Raw genomic sequence first — 20,582 nt, forward strand, 5'->3', positions numbered from 1 at the left:
AGGGAGCAGCTTCCATTCCTGGGCTTGGGGTTTCCAGAACTGATGGATGGGGTAGGGAGATGCTTACAGACTGGGGAACAGGAGACTGAGGTTCTGCAGATCCCTGATGGGTGGTCTTGCAGACCGCAGCATAATTGAAGAGCCAGAATGCATGAATGGTGAGGGGAGGCTGCCAAGCACTGGGAAGCCTCAATGCTTCAGAAAAAGGACAGGGAGCTTGACAACTGGATGGATGCTCAAGGGTCTGCAGGTGGGGAATTTCTTCCAGAATGAGAAATGCTTAGTCCTGGAAGATTCTGTGAAGCAATAGGATGTCCAAGGACAGCCTCTAGGATAAATTGTAAGGGCATGGGAGGGGATTCTCTGAGAGCCAGGTCAGAAGGGATGCAAATCTGGGAACAGTAGCAAGAATTGGGGTTGAGGTAGCAGTGCTGGTCACTGAGAATGCTGGCAGGGTTGGGGAATCCAGACAGAAAGCAGAGCGAGGCCGAGCGCTGGCGCCTACAGCCACACCTCCTTGCAGGCCGCCAGGTAGGTCATCGCGCGGGCTGGGGTGCCCGGCATGGAACAGGCTGGCCTCACGGCGTCCAGGCCCGGGCTGGCAGCCAGGTGAGCGAGCGAGCGCGCGCGCGAGCGCTCAGAACGTGTCGCTGGTGACTGTGTGTCCACCCGGACCACTCTGGGTCATGGAGCCGCGTGCGGGGGGCGCCACGGACCCTAGGGGGAGCAGAGGAGGTACTGGGCTGGGAGTGAGATGGGTACATCCCCAGCGCACCTCGCCCCGCCTGTCTGCTCCTTCCCGTTCCCTTCAGACAGGTGGTAAACAAGGCAGCCTGGTACCCAGGCAGCGGCGGCGGCGGCGCCGGCTGCAGCTGCGGACAGGGGCCAAGCAACCCGGCCTGGGTTCGAGGCCCCCTATCAGCACCTGCACCCGCGCCACGGGGCTGCGCACCAGCTCCGGGGGCTCTCAGGAGTCTCCGGGGAGATGTGCTGGAGGGGTCTGCTTGGGGTCACTGGGGATGCCTGAGCACTTCACGGTCTGCGGCGAATGGCAGGGGCTTAGGCGGGGGCCTCTGGGGATAAGTGGAGGGCAATCTGGGGCCCCGGCGTGGGCCACGAGGATTGCCTAGGCATCTGGAGGGTGAGTCGTGAGTCCCGGGGCCCTCCCGATATTGCGGGGGTAAGAGATTAGAATCAGGGGCGACGAAGGGGCAGTTGGAAAGTTCCAGAGATAGTCACAAGGTCTTCGGAGTGTCCAGGAATACTGCGGTCAAATAGCTGCCGCCAGGAATATCGTGAAGGCCGGCGGGGGTCCACGGGAGCACACGCGATGGCTGGGGCTAGCGGCAGATGAGAGGGACAGTCAGCGACCTCCGGAACTATCGAGGGAGGGTCTGAGGGCTCCGGGGACCCTGCGGAGCATCTAGGTCTCCGGACGTAAAGGAGTCTGGGGGTGCAGCGAGGCTCGGGGTCTGTGCTGACCTATTCTCCCCCGCCCCCTCCCGCGCAGGCCGCTGCGCACCCCAGAGAGCCAGCCCCAGCGCCCGGCAACTCCTGTCGCGGCTGGACGCGCGCCCCCTTGCGGCCCGAGCTGCGGCCGACGTGGCGGCGCTGGTTCGCAAGGCGGGCGCCACATTGCGCCTGCGTCCCAAGGACGGTGCGTGTTGAGGGCGGGGCCTTTCCGGGGGGCGGGGTCAGAGTGAAGCTCAGTTATGAAGTAGTAGGTGAGTTAGGAGGACTGGGTTTGGAGGGGGATTTGAGGTGGCCGGGACTTGGGGGTCATCCTAGCATATTCCTCTAGGAAGTGACACTGGGAGGGTTATTGCAGTAGGTGAGTGTTGGAAAATTAGTTGAGGATACGAGGATCCTCCTCATCTTCTTGAAGAAGGCTTTGAATGGAGGGCACTTAACTTAGGGTAGAGCCCATAAATGCTTGGGGTGGGGCTGGAAATGACAGGATTGGTTGAGATTTATAGGCTATAAAAGGGCGGATCCTGGAATTGTTCAGGGGTCAAATCCTGGCTATGCACCCTCCAAGGTGGGCCTATGGTTTATTTGGGCGTTGGGGTCTGCATGTTATTAGAGGGAGGTAGGAAGGTATGGAGAATGATTCAAATAGCTGGGCCCAGGATTATTATTTAAGAAATTGGGATCAAGACAGTTATATGAGTGTGCAGAGCCTCACTAAATGGGTGGGTGATTCTGTCTGTGCAATCTAGAGGCAAGTTAATGAAATAAGGCTAGAACGGCAACTCATGGGATAGGACCTAGGTAGTTTACATGCAGTTGGACCCTGGATTTCGTCTTTCATCCCCCAGCCATTAACGAGCTGGATTCTGCGGACATAGAGGTCACGGACAGTCGCTTGCCTAATCCCACTTTCATGGAACAACGGCCACAGGTACCACCTAGTCTTCCTAATCGAGGCCATGTGCCTAGAGACTAGCAATGTATGTACACTCGTGTCCTTACTCCAGCATCGTCGGTCAGAGACCTTGGGTACATGCATGGCGCCATCCCAAGTGACTCAGGTTAAGGCACGTTGTGCTTCGAAGCCGCCTCAGGCCTCTGGTCGGTTCTGTGTGGAGCTGGTTCGTGGTTCTGCAGGCTTTGGCCTCACACTAAGTGGAGGCCGAGATGCAGGCACAGACACTCCACTGGCAATACGTGGGCTGCTGAAGGACGGGCCGGCACAGCGCTGTGGTCATTTGCAGGTGAGCCATAAGGCACCCTCCATTCCATGGTGCTACCCTGACCTCATCCTTTGTTGGGGTGCTCTCAATCTGCTCTTCCTACAACACCCCCCACTTTGTACTCCTGTAGCCCGGTGACCTTGTGCTCCATGTCAATGGAGAGTCAACTCAGGGCCTCACCCATGCCCAGGTTGTGGAGCGAATTCGCACAGGTGGGTCCCGGCTCCACCTCGTGCTGATCAGACCTGTTGATACCCACCCCAGCAAGCCTGAGATGGAGGGAAGACCTCGGAAAGGAGACGGTGGGTTTCCCAGGGGAGAGGGGTCTCAGATCTGTGAGTCTGGAGAGGGTTGCAGAATAGAGAAAGTCTGGGGTCCTGGGTAAGATGAGTTTGGTGGTCTCGGTGGGGAGGGCCAGGAGTTTGGTGTCTGTGAGGGGGTCATAGCATTCTCAAAAGTGGGGTCAGGGAGGGCAGAGTCCCATGATGAGAATAAAGGTGGATTTCAGAAGGGAGATAGTGGGAATGGGGAGGAAGGAAGGGGCCTGCAGTAAAAGAAGGTGTTCAGAAGGAAGGGTCCTGGACCTTGGAGAAGAAGGCTGAGTCGTATTAGCAGGGAGGGGATGGTATGGGGATGTAGAGGGTAGGTGGTCTAGTACCTAAAGACAAGGGATTCATAAGTGAAAGGGCAGGGATTAGAGGGAGGTGGGTTGTGCAAGGGGAGAGTTTGATAACTTAGATGGGAGGGGTTTGATTTCCTTTGGGTATTGTGGGAAATGATTTCTGAGTTGTGTGTTCTGGATCCAGGAGGGGCTGGGTTTCTGGAAAGGAGATATTGGGGGTCTTGTGGGGTGGTATTGTTTCCTGAGGGGGTGTATCCAGGCCTTGATGGAAGGTTTTTCTCAGGGGTGTTGTCTCTGTCTCCCTCAGCACTTGAGATTCTTCTGGCCACCCAGGGGCCCAGCTCTCTGTACCCTAGCCTGTCACTTAATCTAATCTGCATTCCTACTGTTCTCAGATTGCAGCCCAGATCCTGGGGGACCAGAGGTGATGAGATCTAGGGCCAGCACCTCCCCGCTTCAGCAGCCTCCATCCTGTACAACACCCAAGACCCGGGGCGGCCCAGAGCCTAGCCCAGAGGGGGCGGCTGACAGCCACACTGTTCCTCCTCTTGAGCTCCGCCCTGGAGACACCGACCACCAATCCCTGGGTTCCCCAGGACCCTGGCTGGTGCCTAGCCAGGAACGGCTCTCCCAGGCCCTAGGTGTCCCAGGGGCCACACAGCTTGCTCTGGAGATGGCAGCTGGAAGGCGGAGGCACTGAGCATCATCTAACATCTGATGGCTGCATGCTCACTTGGAACTGCCTCACTTGAATCTGGCCTGCTCTGTCAGCCATGCATTAGCACTGCAAGCAGAACCACCACTTGGCGTTGTCCCCCATCCTGCTGCACAGTCGACCAGCCCACACTCCCCTTGTGTGGTGTCAGTGGCACAGCCCTTCCAGACCCGCCAGCCTGGCGTTTCAGGGTGGGGAGGTAATAAATCTGCCGATCTGTCTCAACTTGCCAGGTGCTCTAGGCTGGGTGGGGCTCCCAAGTCCACCCGGCAATGGAGGGGGAGGGTCAATCCTGTTTTGAAGAGGGCCTCTTCTTGCAACCATTAATAAATGTTGTTTCTTTCATGCTCCTAGAGGGGCTTTGCTTCTGCTGGTCCTCAGCCCAGCATGCTTTCTCCCCACTCTTTCTCTTCGACAACTCCTGCTTCTCTACCCAGTTATTAATTTCACTTTTTTTTGGAGGTGTGCAGGGCTCACAGATAATTATTTTGCGTGTGTGAGGAATGCAGAGGGAGGCCTGTTACAGTGAGAGAGCAACAGTTATACCCGCAGCCCTGGCCCTGAATCATCCAGACCCTCAGCAGTGGCTGGATAGGAAGGCTAGAAACTGGGCAGCTTCCTTTTTCAGGAGCTTGTGGTCTCTTACTTCCGGCCTGACATCCTCCGGGCAAGGGCTGGGGCCCTGGGGCCCCTTTGGGGTGGAGCCAGGTAGGTGTGACTCAGCGGGCTGGGCTAAAAACAGCTGTTAGAACCTTTGAGCTACTCCCCCATCTTCCATAGATGGTGACAAACTGGAGCCGTGCTTGTGTGCACAAGCCACACACTGGGCGTTCCTGGTCCTGGGAGAGGCCAGAGTTTCCTCCATCCTGGGAACAGAGCCCTAAAGCCCAGGCTTATATGGCCAGCAGGACTCCAATCTGGGTAGCCCCCAAACTGGTGCTGTCTGAGGCCAGAAATATACAGTCACCTTTGCTGTCACCACATCCTGAACACTTGGCCTCATCTCCCCAACAAGGGAAGCTGTGGTCAGTGGGCAGTTTTCACTCCTATGGGGAGGGGCCAGGAGTGGGGAGAGAAATTAAAGGACCAGAGTGTGAGCATCCAGGGCAGCCCTAGGGAGGAGAGAAGGACTGCAAAGGCTGGGAGTTGGGTATAAAGAGGTGAGCCAACTCAGCGTGGCTCAGTTGGTTGGGCGTCATCCTGCAAACCAAGGGGTGGCTGGTTCGATTCCCAGCCAGGGCACATGCCTGGTTTGCTGACCCCTGTTGGAGTGGGTGCAAGAGAAGCAACTGATCGATGTTTCTCTCCCTCTCTTTCTCCCTCCCTTCCTCTATCTCTAAAAATAAATAAATAAATAACATCTTTAAAAAAAAAAAAGAGGCGAAGTGAACCCTGACTCAGACCTTGGTGGAGGTATGGTTCTACAGAAGTAAGGAAAGGACTGCTGAGCCCCAGTTCAGGAGACTAACAATAGTAACCCCAGCCACAATTTACTTGGCCTTATCCCTGCTACTGGCTTCACTTGCACTATTTCTATTAGAGGGTTACACATCTATTAAATAACCTTGATATGTCCATTTCACAGAGGAGGGAAGTGAGGCACAAAGAGTAGCTGGGTGGGGGTCTTGAGAAGCAAGGTTTAATCAAGGCCTGATTCCCAAGCCTTAATCTCACCTTCATTTGAGAAGTATGAATCAACTCCAACTGTTTACCTTGCACTGTGATAGGCACTAGGGAGGTGCTGGGGGGAAAAACATAAAGATTTCTATCCTTGTGTAGTTGATGTACTGGGGGTAAGACATGTCAGAAGAGATAAGAAAATTACTAATATCATAAGGAAGTGAGCCCCGGCTGGTGTTGCTCAGTGGATTGAGCGCTGGCCTCTGATCCAAAGGGTCGCTGCTTTGATTCCCAGTCCAGGGCACATGCCTGGGTTGCGGGCCCGGTCCCTGGTGGGGGACACGTGAGAGGCAACAACACATTAGTATTTCTCTCACTCTCTTTCTCCCTCCCTTCCCCTCTTTAAAAATAAATAAATAAATAAATCAGAAAAAAGAAGGAAATGAGAGTTATGAAGACAGCAAGGAGGTTATGTTGGGGAAGGTAATTATGAAGGGCTGCTGGCCTCTTTAAAGACCTAACATTTGAGCTGGGACCTGAATGACCAGAAGCCAGATGTAGAAAGGTCTGGGGGAAGGGCATTGACAGCAGCGGGAACATCAAGTACAAGGGCCCTGATGCATAGCAAAGTATGTTATATTCTAGAAACTCAAGCATGTCTTCACAGAGTGAGAAAGCACACACGGAACACTGGGTAAAAGTATGTTTCATCCCTTCCACTATCCAATTACTTTTTCACTGGGCTGAAAGAGGGGGAGCTCCTTCTTTGGTTTTGAGGGGTCTGGGGCTAGGAAATGGAGAGAAGGCAAACTGTTGGAGTGAACTATCCTGGCCTTCCAGTCACAACTCTTGCCTCCTCAAATGAGATGGGAATAAAACCAATGTCCAGTCTAGAGAGTGTGGCTCCCAGTACATCTCAGGGGAGATCCGGATTCCTGTAACCAGCTGCCCATCTCACATGCAGAAATGGGATGAATCAGGAGAAATTACTTGCTCAGGGTAACATACTCTCCAAATGTGGTCAGCCGTGTCACCCAGCCTGGCACTCCAGAAGCCTTCCCCTCATCTTGCCAAGCTCCCAGTAATAAAACCCATGATCCTTTTCCATTCTTCATCTAGGGCTGGACTGACAGCCTCCCTCCTCAGAACCAGAAAACTAGACTTCTCTACGATTGCAGAACAGAGAATCATACAGACCCTGGGTTCTGACACTATTATTGATGATGTTTCCCTCCATTTACAGAGCAGCTTGATGCTCACCAGGCCCTGTTCTCTCTTGGCGTGTGCACCAGAGGTCTTTTCCCATCACTGCTGAGAGTTTTATTCCACGGTCCACCATCTTTTATCCGCAATTCTGAATTCCCCAAAGCTCTGGAAACATAGTTTTCCCACGATTTGGCACACCATTTGGCTACAAAACCTGACTTGGCTTTATGCGGCACACTTTTCAGTCCTAACTTATTCCACTTATCGTGAATGTCCACGCCTTTGAAGGAAATACTATTTTTTTAAACGGGGCAGCTTCACCCCCCACTGACTGTTAAGTAATATATCATATATGCACTGGGAAATCTTTTCAAAATTTGAAATATTCCGAGTTCTGGAAACATCTGAGTTTCAATAGGACCTCGACTACTTTTTTTTCTATAGCAAAGGAAACTAAGTTACTCCCTCCCAAAGGCAAGCTCCCCTCGGTTCTGAGATGTAGCAGCTTCGGGTACATTTGTATTTTAAAACAGTGAAAGGCCTCGCCATTACCGTTCAAAGTACCCTGAAGTGCCAAGCCTGAAAGGCTGGCATCTCCGGAAAAGAGGTGTCCAGTAGCTGTACTACGGGTGGGGACTATCCCTAGCGGGCGGGGCGAGGGGGCTTCCGGGGCGGCAGCCACCTGGCCCGGCCCCCTCAGGCCCCGCCTGCTTCTTTTCGGCATAGTGATTCACTCCCTTCTTGGTCCCCGGGCCCCGTTCCCGGCCAAACGGCAAACGGCGGGCTAGACGGCTGAGTGTGCAGTGTCCTCGAACTTGCGAGAAAGCGAGCAGATCATCCGCGCCCCTAGGGACTCCGGACCACACCATGGCAGATTCTGAGCGCTTCTCGGCCCCGGGCTGCTGGGCTGCCTGCACCAGCTTCGCGCGCACCCTCAAAGGAATTCTTCTGTTTGCTGAGATTGTGAGTGTCCCTGAACTGGCGGGTGGGCAAAGGCGGGGTGTAGTGGCTGGATCAAGCGGAACCGGGCGGTCCCAGGTGAGGCAGGTGAGGCAGGCGGCCCGAGAGGCTAGGCAGTGGGACTGGGGGGAAGTGGGTAAGTGGCGGAGGCCCGAAACCAGGGGTGCAGAGAGAGTCAGTGGGGTTTGAAGAAGGTGGTCGGGAGCTGCTGAGCAAAGGGATGAGGCCAGGTGTCCATGGTACATATGGGGGACGCCGTGGAGGTAGACCGCGTGGACTCACCCGTGGGATCATTGAAGGGGTGTCAGAGGGGTGAGAAGTGGGGGCATCCGCGGCAGGGCGTGGCTCGGCCTCGGCACGGACCGGCGGGCTGGCAGCGCGCCCAGGGGCGGGGTCTGTTGGGGTGGAGCCCCCAGCCTGTCCCGTGGGGTAGGGTGCTCCGCCGTTCTCCGGTTCTTTCTCGCCCTACTGTGGTGAGGTGGGAGGTCCTTAGCTATCCCGAGCCTCGTTTTCCCGCCCCTCTCAAAATGGGCACCGCCTTTGAGTCACTTGTAAATGAGGCGCGGTGCCTTTAACCGGAACCCTGCCCCTCCGTTGTCACTCTCACCGCTTTCCGAAGGGGTTGCCGGAGTAACTGCACGTCCCGCCCCCGTCAAGGCCCTAAGCTGCCTCCAACAGTGCTCTCGAAACACCTGGCGGGGCCACTCCCTGCATGCCGCCCCTATCTTGGAAAGAGGGAGGAAGCGAGGTGCCCAACTCTACCCCTTATTAGCGGGGTGACCCTGGGCAAGTCACTTAACATCTCTGTGTCTCACTTACCTATAAAATAAACATACTAATAACAGTACCCAACATATTAGATTGTTGGGATGATCAAGTGAATTAATACTTGTACAGCTCTTAGAACAGTATTTGGAGCACAACGAACACACGAGAAGTGTGTAGCTATGATTATTTGTCATCTTCTCAGTCCTGGTAGGCATCCGAGTTTGAGACCCCTGATTTAACCCACCCCCAGAGCCCTAGGAATTGATGGAGGACCCCTTTCTCATGTTGTCCTTCCAGATATTGTGCCTGGTGATTCTGATCTGCTTCATCGCCTCCACATCAGCATACTTATCTCTGTCGGTGGTTGAGATGATCTTAGCCGCTGTCTTCTTTGTCGTCTACATGTGTGACCTGAACACCAGGATAAAGATCATCAACTGGCCTTGGAGTGTGAGAAAGGGGCCAGAAATGGCTAGGCATGGGAGGGGCCCCAACAGTTGGGATTGTCTTGGCACTCTGGACACTGACTTCCCCTTTCTCCCTACCCCTTTACAGGATTTCTTCCGAGCCCTCGTAGCAGCCATTCTCTACCTGATCTTCTCCATTGTTGTCCTCGTTGAGAAAGGAAACCACTCCAAAATCATTGCAGGGGTAAAGGCGGTGGAGGCAGCTCCAAAGCACAGAAAGAGAGATTTGAGAATCTAGGGGCCATTTCTGTCTCTGCTTATGGCAGAAAGTGTGTGACCCACAGCAGGCCACACTTGTCCTCAGTGTCTGCAGGGAAGTCAGGCCTAGGCCCTGGTTTTTCTTCCAAGATCATTGTTTGCTGAAAAGGGCTACCCCTTGCCTGACTTAGGATCTTTGTCAACACACTAGACTGCCATCTGCTAGAACTTTGTCTCGATGTACACTGAATGGTGCCACTAGTATGTGGGGCCACCATGTGGCTGTCCTGTGTTGAACAGTACTAGAAGGGAGAGTGGGAGTAGAGTCCAGTTTCCTGATCTTGTCTTGGGGCTCTTTGGCTTCACAACCTGGGGCTTTAGTCACCATCCTAGCATGGGCAAGTCCTGGAGATAGGAGGTACGAGGCCCAGCAGGCTGACCAGCCTAATTCAGCCCTCTCACTCCCATCCCTACCTCCAGGTGATGGGCCTAATCGCTGCTTGCCTCTTTGGCTTTGATGCCTATTTCACCTTCCCCTTGAGGCAGCAAAGACATACAGCAGCCCCTACTGGTAAGTAAGCATGTGTGCGTGTGTGCGTGTGTGCATGTCTATGTCGGGGTGTGGTGTTGATGGGGTTGAGGAGAGAAGGAAAGGGGTATCCCAAGGGTATGAATGCCAGCTTTGTCCTTTGTTGGTACTTATGGCTTTAGTGCCAATAATTACCACAAGCTTCAGTATTTTTGTCAAATGGGCATGTGGATCCCAACTGCTTTCCATGTTTTCCTCACTTGCAGACCCTGCAGATGGCCCGGTGTAGGCGAACTCCCTTCATTTCTCTCTGCAACCTGCAAATAACACTTCCATTGAAATGACTCCTCCCCAACCCTACAAACACTTCTAGCCAACTCCCAGCCCCCCAACTGAGGTAAAAGTGCCTTTATCAGAACTTGTCTTTCAGCCTGCCAATCAACCATCCTGGGTGTGGCCACCTTTATGGCTGGGTCAAGTATCCAAAAGCAGACACCAGTTCTGCGTGGACTATGCCCCCACCTCAGCCACAAAATGAGGGAGAAGCGTGCCTCAGATTTCACAGTCCAGCCCCTAGGTTGTGGCCCACGCCAATAAACCTCAGGGTGGAGAGGTGGTGGTTCTGTGGAGGGATAAATATAAATAAATAATAAACAGATTGTTAGACTGTATGATGAATAAATTAATCCTTTGATCAAGTATAGATAAATCTCAAGCATCAGGAGGGGAAAAATTGGGAAGGTGGATAGCTACAGCAAGGAGGTAAAAAAGCCAGGCCTGTTTTACATCAAATATTAAATTACTTCAATGGCACAGAGGGAGGAAGGAAGGGGATGTATTCTCAAGTTAGCTACTGACTTGAGAATGGAGGAATGGAACCCCCCCAGGACTGCCTTGCCTTCAAGCCACGATGCAGTTCTTGTCTCTGGCCTGGCGAGGCATCCCTGGGCCCAAAATGGCAGGGGTCGGTGGAGATGGAGAGTTGGGGGTCTCTGTTGCAGTGTCCTGAGCAGGCACGGACCTGCACAGGTGCCGGGGCAGTGGGATGCGTTCCCCTAGGAAGAAGCCATCATCCTCTGAGGACTCAGAGCTGGAGCTGGAGGGTGAGCTAGAGCAAGATTCTGAGTCAGACCCAGATCCCCGGTCACAGTGATGGTGGTGAAGTCTGCCAGACTGGTGGCGGCGGCGGCGGTAGAGATAATGGTGGCTGTGGCGACGACGTGTGGGGGCCCTGGGAGGGGGACTGCGAGGCCTGCGGCGCTGGGCTGGAGGTGCACTCAGGGTCCGACGAGGGCCTCCCTCAGACACCAGAGGGTCTCGGAAGCTGACACGAGGGGCACTCTGTCGACTGAAGGCACCATCTTCAGGGTCCAGCTGGCTGGGGGTCCCTGGGGGTGGCTCAGGGGCATTGCGGAGCCCCAGCTCAGGCATGGAGTGTCGGTGAGGGGCCCCTCTCAGAAAGTGGGTGGGCTCCTTGGGGCCTGCAGCTAGAAAGAGAGATGGAGGTTGTCCCTATATCTGCTACCTCCCAGAGGAGCCCTGTGGAAGGGCCTTCTTTCCCCTATCAGGACTGGGAAAGTGGGGCAGTGGTCAGAGATGGGTAGTGAAGTGGGGAGTCTAGGAAATATGAGGCCTGGGACAGGCTCTGAATGGAGGGGAGTGTGAGGTTGGAACATAGGAGCAGGAGTGGATTGGTGCAAGGGGACATGGCTTTTGACAGAAGGGGCATGGAATAGGCTGGTACAGATTAGGTTTTTGATAGGGTGGAAGGTCAAGGGTTTGGAGAGGAGGAAGAGGAACTTGAACTCAGGCAGTACCAGTTGAAATAGGGAAGGGCCCTCTACAGAAGAGGGCAGAACCAGGGTTCATGGCGGGGGTGGGAGGGTGTAGTTTGGGTGGAGACTAGGCCTGGAATGGTTTGGGGGCATGGCCAGGGATGTAGCAGGTGAAGGGCCTGGGTGAGTCACCTTGAAGGGTCTGGGGTTGGGGAGGGGAGGACTCAAGGGTTAACTCACCAGGCTCTAGCTCAGTGCTGGTGTCTTTGGTGGCGAGCTCAGGTGTCTCCTCCACAGCAGAAAAAGAGGCTGTGGAGGCTGCAAGTGGTGCAGAGACTGTGCCTGCGCTCCAGCTGCGGCGGCCTGGCTCTGGAGCCGTGGGCTCTGACCCCAGGCTGCAGGCTCGGGAGCAGAAGATTAGGCCACGGCGTGGCAGGAAGGGGCGACCCAGCAGGGCTCGCCCGCAACGACTGCAGCAGAAGCAGTGGTCTGAGGCGTGCCAATGCTGGCCCTCATAAGTCATCTGGCCCTGGTCCAGGCCTGTGGGGACATCGAGAGGGGGAAAACTAAGGTAGAGCCCCAAGGCATGTTCCACCCCTCCCGAATGGGGCCCTTCTGCAGAAGAGGGTAGGAATCTGAGGCAGGGTACCCCAAGAGGCCCTCTCCCCACCACCTCTCAAAAAAACGGGCCCTTCTCTGCAGAAAGTAGGAAATTTGAGGTTTGGTCCTCACGATAGGGCTCCTCACTCTCCTCGCCTGGAAACCAGCTGATAAATGTCCCCCCCCCACTCTTTCCCAGGAACTCCCTCCCAGAGTAGGGGGTGAGCATTTGACTCTAAGATGTGGGTCAGGCTTAGACAGTAAAAGGTGGCTTCAGGTGGAAGGAGAGTGGATTTAAAAGTGGGAACAAGGCTTAGAAGGTAGGGCGTGGCCTCGGTGGGAAAGGAATGGATCTTAAAGAGTAGGATATGGCTTAGAAAATATGATGTATCTAGGCTAGCAATTTTCAACCTTTCTCATCTCACGGCACACATAAACTAATTAGTGAACATCTGTGGCACACCAAAAATATACTTTTTTGCCAATCTGACAAAAATGGGTATAATTTTGATTCATTCACACCTGAGGACTATTGCTATGTTGGCTGTTGTCATTTTTTTCATTTCACAATCTAAGGGAAAAGATGTCAGTGGCCTGACTAAGCAGTCAGGTATTGTACATTTTAAAAATTCTTATGGCACACCAGTTTTGCCTGTCACACACACTGGTTCAAAATTGGTTTTCCAGGTTGATGGAGAAGAGTCTTAGGGAATGGGGTATAGCTTAAGGGTGTAGGAGATACCGCAAGGGGGGAAACTAGGGCAGAGCCTCCAGGCACATACCACTCCTCTCAAATGGGGCTAGACTGAAAGGGTAGCCCTGGGGTACTGGGAATTAGAGGTCACTCTGGAGGTGGGCCTAGATGTATAGTGGTGTCTGCACTGTGTAGGTGGGGTTGAGAAAATAAGGCCAAATGGAGGATATCAGTGATAGGACTTGCAGTGAAGGGTATAGGGCTATAGTGCTTGGGCTAGACTGAGAGTATTGTGATAACAGTGAAGTGGGGGAGGGCATTGGGGGTGGAGAACAGGAGAAAGCAGGGGCTGCGGGTCAGCTGTTCATTCATCCCCCTGTCTAGTGCCATGTTCACCCACCGATGTGTTCCCCACAGCCGTCACAGTACTCTGCATGGCGGGCCTCATAGCAGGCGCAGCAGTGGGGGCGACTCTGACGCATGACATAGCGCTGACCTCCTAGCGATGCTTCACACTCGAAACAGCAGAAGTGACCCATGTGCCAGTGCCGGCCTTCAGCCTCTGTGCACTCAGGGGAGAAGATGATCTGGGGGGGTGGAGTGCAGGCCGTCTGTGGCCATCAGCAGGGCCTACCCCTGGCCCTGCCCCCCCTCCACCCCCACCCCTGGGCGGAGAGGCACACACCTCATCACAGGCTTGGCAGCGTGGGCGCAGGCGTTCGGCATGGTGACGACCACAGTAGACCTTGCCAGCATGGTAGAAGTAGATGAGATCCACCAGCAGCTCCCGGCACGTGGAGCACACAAAACACTGGGGGTGCCAGCAGACACCCAGTCCTGCTCGGCTGGCAAACACTGCAATGTCCCCACCTCCAATCTGCTTCCCACACTGCCAGATGATAAATAACACCGTCACCCTCACCAAGATGGTTAGATGAGGATTAGCCAAGGTCTGTGTCATACTTGGGCCTTCCCCAGGGTGGACCTTCGTGACTGGCCTTACCCATGGGGTAAATTTGAGACAGGCGCTGCCTACATGGGGGAAGGAAGTGCCTTAGAAACTGGCCATGCTCTTGTTGGAAACCTTAGAGATAGGCCCTATGCATTGTCGGTGGCCTTAAAGGCAAGTCTTGCCCTTGGGAAGTTGATGAAACCATAGAAACATGCCAGGCCCAGTGGGGTAACCGTGGGGACAGACCCCACCTACCAGTAGGAGCTAAGGTCAGGCTCCACTCATGGGGGAGCTTGGAGACAAATCCCATCCATCACCTGGCTCTAGGGATAGGTCCTGCCACTGTGGGTGGGTTCTTAAGGATAAGACTCAGCCACAAGGGGACCAGACAAACAGCCTCTACTCTGTTGAAGGCAGGAAGCTAATAGAGAAGGTCCACTGGGGCCTCCTCAGTGACAGACTGCACCCAACAGTGGGATCTGAGGGACAGGTTCCATCCACCAGGGGGCCCTACACACAGACAGCACTGGCCAGGAAGGCCTTAGACTCTAAGGCCATCCCTGACAAATAGAGGGATAGGGATATGGGACCTGAACCCCAGGGCTTGGAGCAAAGGCACCACTCACATTTTGAGGCCCTCCATGGCTCACCTCCTCACAGATGGCCCCAGTGATGGTCACAGGAAAGATTCGCACAGTGCCACGCCCCAGATTCTCCCTTTTCCGCTGCTGGCTGAAAGCTTTGAGCTCTTTCTTCTCCTCTTCTTCCAGTGCTGTGCAGTACTGCGCCTGGGGTAGTGGAGGTTGTCCAGGCTCCTCCCCTGATGTCAGCCCCGCTCCCCTCTTTCAAATTTCATCCATGCTCAAAAAGTTTACTTCTAGGCCTTTGTATTGCTGTTGCTTCCTGCCTGAAATACCCACCCCTTACCTCTCCCAAGTCCCAGCTGTGGTTCTGCCAAGGGATGTCCCCTGATTACCCCTGCCCTTTCAGATATTTCACCTCAGATCAGCTCACCTCTGATCCTGCCCATTTCTTTCCAACTGCCTGCCATTTTCCCAGGCTGTGCCCCCTACCTGGCATGCCCTTCCTGTCTTCTCTCTCCTCACCTCACTGTCATGTGGGGGCAGCTGGTGCAGCAGCTGCTTGATTCTGTATTTCTCCCCGGGACTGTTGACGTAGGGGACCTTGTCCTCTGGGAGGCAGCTGAAAAATTGGTATACCTGGGAGGATGTGGAGGATGGGAGAAAACAATTGAGACTAGGGGTAATTGGAATGCAGTGGGATGATGGGTCCCTACTTCTCTGAGAAAATTAAAGTCATCAGAGGGGAATGTCTCCTGACTGCCTTCATTTCTCCTACCTACAGGCTGGATCATTTTTGTTACCTTCCAAACATACCAAGAGTTCTCTTACGTCTTGACGCTATTTTTCCCACCAGCTCCTGCTCCACTTTTCTCCTCCTTCCCTTTACAGAAAAATTCCTCAAAAGAATTACATGCACTCACTGTCTCCACTTCCTCTCCTCCCATTCTCTATACACCCAACTCCAGTCAGTCTTCCCTGCCCTTCCTTTAAAGCTATTCCTGCCAGGGTCATTGATGCTATCCACATTGTTAAAGTCATTGTTCAGGTCTCAATCCTCATCCAATTTGACCCATCAGTAGCACTGGACACAGCCGATGACTCCCTCTTCCTGGAAACATTGTGTTCCCTTGGCTTCCAGGATACCATACTGTCCTGGGTTTCCTTCTACCAAAAAAACCTCACAAAAACCTATTTGGCTGCTCCTTTTCTGTTTTTCTTTTGGTTCCTCCTCAACTAACCAACCCCTGAATGTGGGAGGGTCCTCAGGCTCAGTCCTTTGTCCTCTTGCCTCAGTCTCCCTTCATTCCCTTGGGAGCTGTATCCAACCCCGTGGCTATACTCTCTCATGGCTAATGCCCCACAGATACATGCCTCTAACTCTGTGATCAATCTCTCCCTTGAGTCCCAAGCAACATGGCCACTCAGATGTCTAATGGGCATCTCAAACTGCAGATGCCAAAACCAAACTTATGCTTAGACTTCAAACACGCTCCTGCCTTGGCTCGACCCATATTAGTTAATCCTTCCACCTTTAAGGTCATCTTTGACTCCTTTTTCTCTCACACCCTCAAGCAAATTCTCTCAGCTTTCCTTTCAAAATATAACCAGAATCTGACCACCACTTACTACTTCCACTGCCAAAAGCATCATGGCCACCTAGACTATGGGAGTAATCTTCCTTTCACTTGTACCCTGCTTCTACCCTCACTCCTACAGTCTGTTCTACACTTGGCAGCCAGAGGGATCCCGTTAAATCTTAAGACAAATCACATCCCTTCTCTGCTCACAAATCTCTTGTGGCTTCTCCCTCATTAGTGTAGAAGTCCAAGTCCTTTCTGTACCCCTTCCCCTGCCATCTCTCTGACCCCTCCTCCAACCATTCTCCTTGTTGCTCACTCGGCTCCAGTGCACTGGCCTTCTCACTGCTCCTCACACATGCCAAGCAAACTCCTGCCTCAGGGCCTTTGCATTACCTATTCCATTTGCCTGGATCTCTCTAGCCTCAGATTTCTGCATGGTTCCCTCTTCACCTCCTTCAGGAAATTCAAACATCATATTCTCATAGAGGCTTACCTGGGTGCTTTATTTACAATCCTAACATGTCTCCACCCCTTCCCTGCTTTTCTATTCTAGATCTTTCACCATTTGATGTATTTGTATAGATTTGCTTACTGGCTGTTGCTCCCTTCAGGAATCTAACCTCTATGTGGGGGGGGGGGGCGAGCACACACACACACACACACACACACACAGTTTTGTTCACTGTTGGAGCCTGTCCTCAGTGCCTGCAACAGTGTCTGGTATGCAGTAGGCACTCAATAACTGTTGAATAAATGAATCAATGGAGATGTGGTGAATGAAGTGCCAGGATAAACCCTTAGGTAAGGGTAAAACAGGAGCGGGATGAACAGAATCCAAGGAACTGGCTGAGTGACCACTCAGGGTTCCCTGAGAGTTTTGGGGGTCTGATTACCCCTAGGTCACAAAGGGTTAAAAAAGATAGGCACAGTCTGACCTCACACCTTAGTGTTGCCCCAGAAATAGGTTTCCACTTGAATATATGTGTGTGCACCCACTGGAGAGCAACAGTGGGTGATGCCTTCTGGTCACCTGCTCTGGCTTGAGACCAGGGGGCACCCAAGCATACTCCTCTGAGGCACAGCCCGAGTCATCATCAGAGATGGAGTGGCGCTGGAAGTCTGAGATTAGCCGACACATGATGCGTTCCAGGTCCACAGGCACTGCGTGCACAGCGTGCTCCTCCCGAGGACATTTGCAATGCTGGCAGATCTTTCTGAGGGACCAGGATGGGGGCAAATTACTAAAGAGTAGTCCACTTGGACCCCTCTGCAGCCCAAGGAAGTCCAACTGAGGGGCAGGAACATGAAGATTATAACCATTAAAGGACCCTGAGCCTGAGGGCGGGCTGAGAGGGGTTGGGGCTGTGAGCCTGGGCACAGGAGGTGTAGAGATGGAGCCATGGGGTCTCAAGGCTGGCCCACTACTTTCAGCTCTGGGACCTGGGCCTGAATAGGGGCGAGGCTCTGAGGCTGAGATTGGAGTTATACATTAGGGCTTCCCCTCAGGACAGGCCCTGGACATTGCGGAACTTTCCCTGGAGGTAGGCTCTAGCCTGTGCTGAGACTCTGAACTTTTGGATAGGGCCCTATTTGTGGCATTTTATGGGATGTTTTGGGTACTGGGATCCAGTAGGATTAGGTCACAGGAGTCTGAGAGAGCTGCTCCTAACTCAAGAAGGGGGCTAGGCTGCCCTGGCTGGTGTGGCTCAGGGTTGATTCCCAGTCAGGGTACAGGCCTGGGTTGCAGGCTACGTCCCCAGTTGGGGGTGTGTGAGAGGCAACCGATGGATGTATCTCTCACACATTGGTGTCTCTCTCCCTTTCTTTCTTCCTCCCTTCCCCCCTCTCTAAAAAGTAAATAAATATAATCTTTAAAATTAAAAAAAAGGGGGCTGGAGGTGAGTAGGCAATGCTCAGAGTCCAGGACGAAGAGATAGGACTGGGAGGGGTGGGGAGGACACTTCTGAGGTGGGGCTGTTATGGGCGGAGCTCTCCTGGGAATCAGACAATAGGGAATGAGTCAGGGGGTGGGGCTCTGAATCAGAGCGTGAGGCTCTTTTCCGGATTGAGCCTCCCCTGTGGACCAAGCTCCTGCCCAGGGGTGTGGCTTAAGTCTCTGGGGGTTCCCTTCGATAGTCACCTACCTCCAGCGGTGCAGCAGGAAGCCAGGGCACTGCTCCCTGCAGAAATTGCAGGGCTGGCCTCGGTCTGGGTCTTCTGCCTCGGGAGGCTGTAGTGAGGGAGCGGACAGACGCGGGATACCGCCAGGTGCCGAGGCAAGGAAGGAAAAGTCAACGCCCTCCTCTCCACTCCAGAGCCCGAGCCCGCACGCCGGGGCCTGTCTTACTAGGGCACCACTGGGCAGGCTGGGACAGCACCCAGAGCTCAGGGAAGGGGAACATAACAGAGACAGAGGAGGGACAGCTGAGGCCACCTCCCTCTATGCCCTCTTTTTAGGGAATTCCCCTTCCTAGGTCGGCCGCCAACCTCCCCCACCCAGCGGAGGATCCCCCTCCGCCAGGTCTCTGATTCCTTCAGGCCTCACACACCTCCCCCAAAATTTAGAGTACTCTCCCCACTCAGAACTCTAATCTGAATGTCTCTCCCGGCAGGCCTCTCTCGGCCTCTTCTCCACCCATGAGGCCAGCAGCACTCAAGTTCCAGGGGTAGGAGTCTGAGACCTCATCCTTAGCTGAGGTCCACACATGAACCACTCCCCCAAGCCCTGGTTTTACTCAAGGAACTGGAGAGCCTCCTCCAGGACCTCCGGAGGCCCTTGATACATTCAGAAACGCTGCCCCAAGAAGCCTTGGCCCTTACCCCTCATATCTTGAGGCTATTCACTACTCTGGACCGCCGAACCAATGCCCCACTTAGAGACCCCCACCAAAAAAAGAGAGACCCTCTTATATAGGAAGTAAAACTTTGTCTGCTCAAGTGGAAGCCTAGAAGCCCTCTTACCCCAAATTCCAATCCCTTGACCCTCAGTATTCCAGCCCCTAGGAGTGTAGAACCTCACCCTCCAGTTCACCTTCCACCAAGGTACAGGGGGAGGTCTCTTTCCTCAGAAGCTGGAAAGGACCCTGCTCAATCCAGGAACCCAAGACCCAATCTTTTGGTCCTCAGAATCCCTTCCCATAATTCACACGAGAGGGGAGCACACCAGGTCCTTGATATGCTAATAAAGGAGTTCGGAGGGGCGATTAGGGAGCGTGAGCCACCAGATCTTCACGTTCCTTTACCCACAGGCTTCCAGTAGCCCCAGCCCCTCTGGTTTCGAAATTCTGGGGATGGGAATTCCCAAATCCTCTGTGGAGTGCCTCCTCACTATCCCTATCCCCTGCTCCCTCTCCTGGGCCTCAGTTTACCCCTGACCCCTGACGCTGCACTGAGTCTCGCTCACCGCACGCCCGGAGCGGCGCCTCCGGGACCCACGTACGAACATGGCGCGCCCGGGCAGGGTCAAGACGGGCCGGGTCAGGAGAATGAGATCCTCGCAGCCGCCAGGCCACCTCGCGCGTCCGGGTTGGAAGCTCCGTTCCGTAAACCTGACACTGGTGGGGGAGGAGCGCGCCCCGCAGCGCCCGCCCCTGGGCTTGTGTCTCTCCGGGGCCAAGGCGCCCCCTGCCTAGAGGTGAAGGGCACGCAGTCCAGGAGCGCTGTGCGGGAGAGCTCCCTTCCTGCCCTCCTGCCACGCACCCCAGAACCCCAAGATGCCACGTGGCCTCTCACAAAACATTCTAGGGCTTGAGAACTGTAATGGAGGAAGGGCCACTTGGAAGTGGCAATCTGACTGCAAGGCGTGGTGCACTAGGGTACTTGTATTGGCGCTTTATGTCCATTTATCTTGGATACTTACTTCGGGGAGGGGTTAAAGCCCCCTCGGTCTCTTCTCCACTGGTGATGCTCCAAAGGACTCTTTATCCCGATGAACGATGCAAAAATGGTCCCCAACTCCATTACAGCCCCAGTTGATGCTCCCTCTCCTCTATCAGAGAGGTAGAGCTTATACACCCCCAGACGTCCCGCTCCCATCCATTCAGAGCCAGGATTATTTGAGATTTATAACAAGGTTAAAGTCACTGGCTAGGTCCCCATCCCAGTCGTCATGCCCCCTAAATCCTGAGAAGATCTGGTAAACTTCTTTCCCCTGTTGCCCTTTTTTTTTTTTCTTAGACATCTCATTCCCTGAGCTCAGTTCCAGAGCTGGGAGTCTCTCTTTCATGTTATCAGGCCTTGCTGTGCCTTGGGGCCGGCAGGAGGGGGTCCCAGACCCGCAGTCAGAACTCGGGCGCCGGGTTGGGGTCTCTAATTAGCCGTGGTGGAGGCGGCGATCAGCCCATCCTTTCATCGCAGGCGCCAGGGATTTCCCTGCCCCCTCCGGCCCCATTACGCACATCACAGACATTTACCGCCTCTCCTTGCTCAAGGGAGGAGCCTGGAGGGGTTAGAAAGAATGAATGAATGAAATACGGAGTTACTCTAGCGCTCCGCCTCCCGACCTTGCAGCCTATTGGGTCTCCCGGTTTTCCAGTTGGAGGGGAGGCAAAGAAATAAAGAGACAGCAGGGTCTGAAGAATACGAGTGGTGTTGGTAGAGGGAAGTCTCCCTGTGAAGTA

The 20,582-nt window shown here is 54.1% G+C and overlaps 3 protein-coding genes across 4 annotated transcripts; 2 read left to right on the forward strand and 1 right to left on the reverse strand.

The window, feature by feature from the left end:
* The first annotated feature begins 619 nt into the window (after nucleotides 1–619).
* MAGIX (MAGI family member, X-linked) lies at nucleotides 620–4,377 on the forward strand. Its single transcript, XM_037062475.1, has 6 exons — nucleotides 620–735; nucleotides 1,511–1,657; nucleotides 2,319–2,401; nucleotides 2,478–2,714; nucleotides 2,824–2,995; nucleotides 3,711–4,377. Exons 1-6 carry the CDS (start codon nucleotides 687–689, stop codon nucleotides 4,013–4,015), a joined length of 993 nt encoding a protein of 330 aa, XP_036918370.1. The 5' UTR covers nucleotides 620–686; the 3' UTR covers nucleotides 4,016–4,377.
* A 3,169-nt stretch (nucleotides 4,378–7,546) lies between these two features.
* PLP2 (proteolipid protein 2) lies at nucleotides 7,547–10,442 on the forward strand. Its single transcript, XM_037062478.1, has 5 exons — nucleotides 7,547–7,819; nucleotides 8,882–9,034; nucleotides 9,140–9,235; nucleotides 9,730–9,820; nucleotides 10,045–10,442. The coding sequence occupies exons 1-5, from the start codon at nucleotides 7,724–7,726 to the stop codon at nucleotides 10,065–10,067; spliced, it is 459 nt and encodes a 152-aa protein (XP_036918373.1). The 5' UTR covers nucleotides 7,547–7,723; the 3' UTR covers nucleotides 10,068–10,442.
* A 9-nt stretch (nucleotides 10,443–10,451) lies between these two features.
* PRICKLE3 (prickle planar cell polarity protein 3) lies at nucleotides 10,452–19,534 on the reverse strand. 2 transcript variants are annotated; one of them, XM_037062476.1, is made up of 9 exons: nucleotides 19,367–19,534; nucleotides 18,108–18,193; nucleotides 16,994–17,177; nucleotides 14,906–15,019; nucleotides 14,450–14,587; nucleotides 13,533–13,736; nucleotides 13,248–13,458; nucleotides 11,794–12,093; nucleotides 10,452–11,265 (listed from the first exon to the last, which is right to left on the reverse strand). In XM_037062476.1, the coding sequence occupies exons 1-9, from the start codon at nucleotides 19,406–19,408 to the stop codon at nucleotides 10,679–10,681; spliced, it is 1,866 nt and encodes a 621-aa protein (XP_036918371.1). In that variant the 5' UTR covers nucleotides 19,409–19,534; the 3' UTR covers nucleotides 10,452–10,678. The 2 variants fall into 2 exon arrangements, with proteins under 2 accessions (XP_036918371.1, XP_036918372.1); XM_037062477.1 differs by having other exon boundaries at nucleotides 13,248–13,434; nucleotides 19,367–19,532.
* Between the last annotated feature and the right edge of the window lie 1,048 nt (nucleotides 19,535–20,582).

Source organism: Sturnira hondurensis, unplaced genomic scaffold (assembly GCF_014824575.4).
Source record: "Sturnira hondurensis isolate 20B ecotype Veracruz unplaced genomic scaffold, ASM1482457v3 Scaffold0013994, whole genome shotgun sequence".
Classification (NCBI taxonomy): domain Eukaryota; kingdom Metazoa; phylum Chordata; class Mammalia; order Chiroptera; family Phyllostomidae; genus Sturnira; species Sturnira hondurensis.

Coding starts and splice junctions, on each gene's coding strand:
- MAGIX (XM_037062475.1), top strand. CDS start 687: ATGGAGCCGCGTGCGGGGGGCGCCACGGACCCTAGGGGGAGCAGAGGA. Junction 1,658..2,318: donor GCGCCTGCGTCCCAAGGACG/GTGCGTGTTGAG, acceptor TTCATCCCCCAG/CCATTAACGAGCTGGATTCT. Junction 2,715..2,823: donor AGCGCTGTGGTCATTTGCAG/GTGAGCCATAAG, acceptor GTACTCCTGTAG/CCCGGTGACCTTGTGCTCCA.
- PLP2 (XM_037062478.1), top strand. CDS start 7,724: ATGGCAGATTCTGAGCGCTTCTCGGCCCCGGGCTGCTGGGCTGCCTGC. Junction 9,035..9,139: donor TCATCAACTGGCCTTGGAGT/GTGAGAAAGGGG, acceptor ACCCCTTTACAG/GATTTCTTCCGAGCCCTCGT. Junction 9,236..9,729: donor ACTCCAAAATCATTGCAGGG/GTAAAGGCGGTG, acceptor CCCTACCTCCAG/GTGATGGGCCTAATCGCTGC.
- PRICKLE3 (XM_037062476.1), bottom strand. CDS start 19,408: ATGTTCGTACGTGGGTCCCGGAGGCGCCGCTCCGGGCGTGCG. Junction 18,194..19,366: donor GGCGCCGCTCCGGGCGTGCG/GTGAGCGAGACT, acceptor CCCTCACTACAG/CCTCCCGAGGCAGAAGACCC. Junction 17,178..18,107: donor TTCCTGCTGCACCGCTGGAG/GTAGGTGACTAT, acceptor CTGGTCCCTCAG/AAAGATCTGCCAGCATTGCA.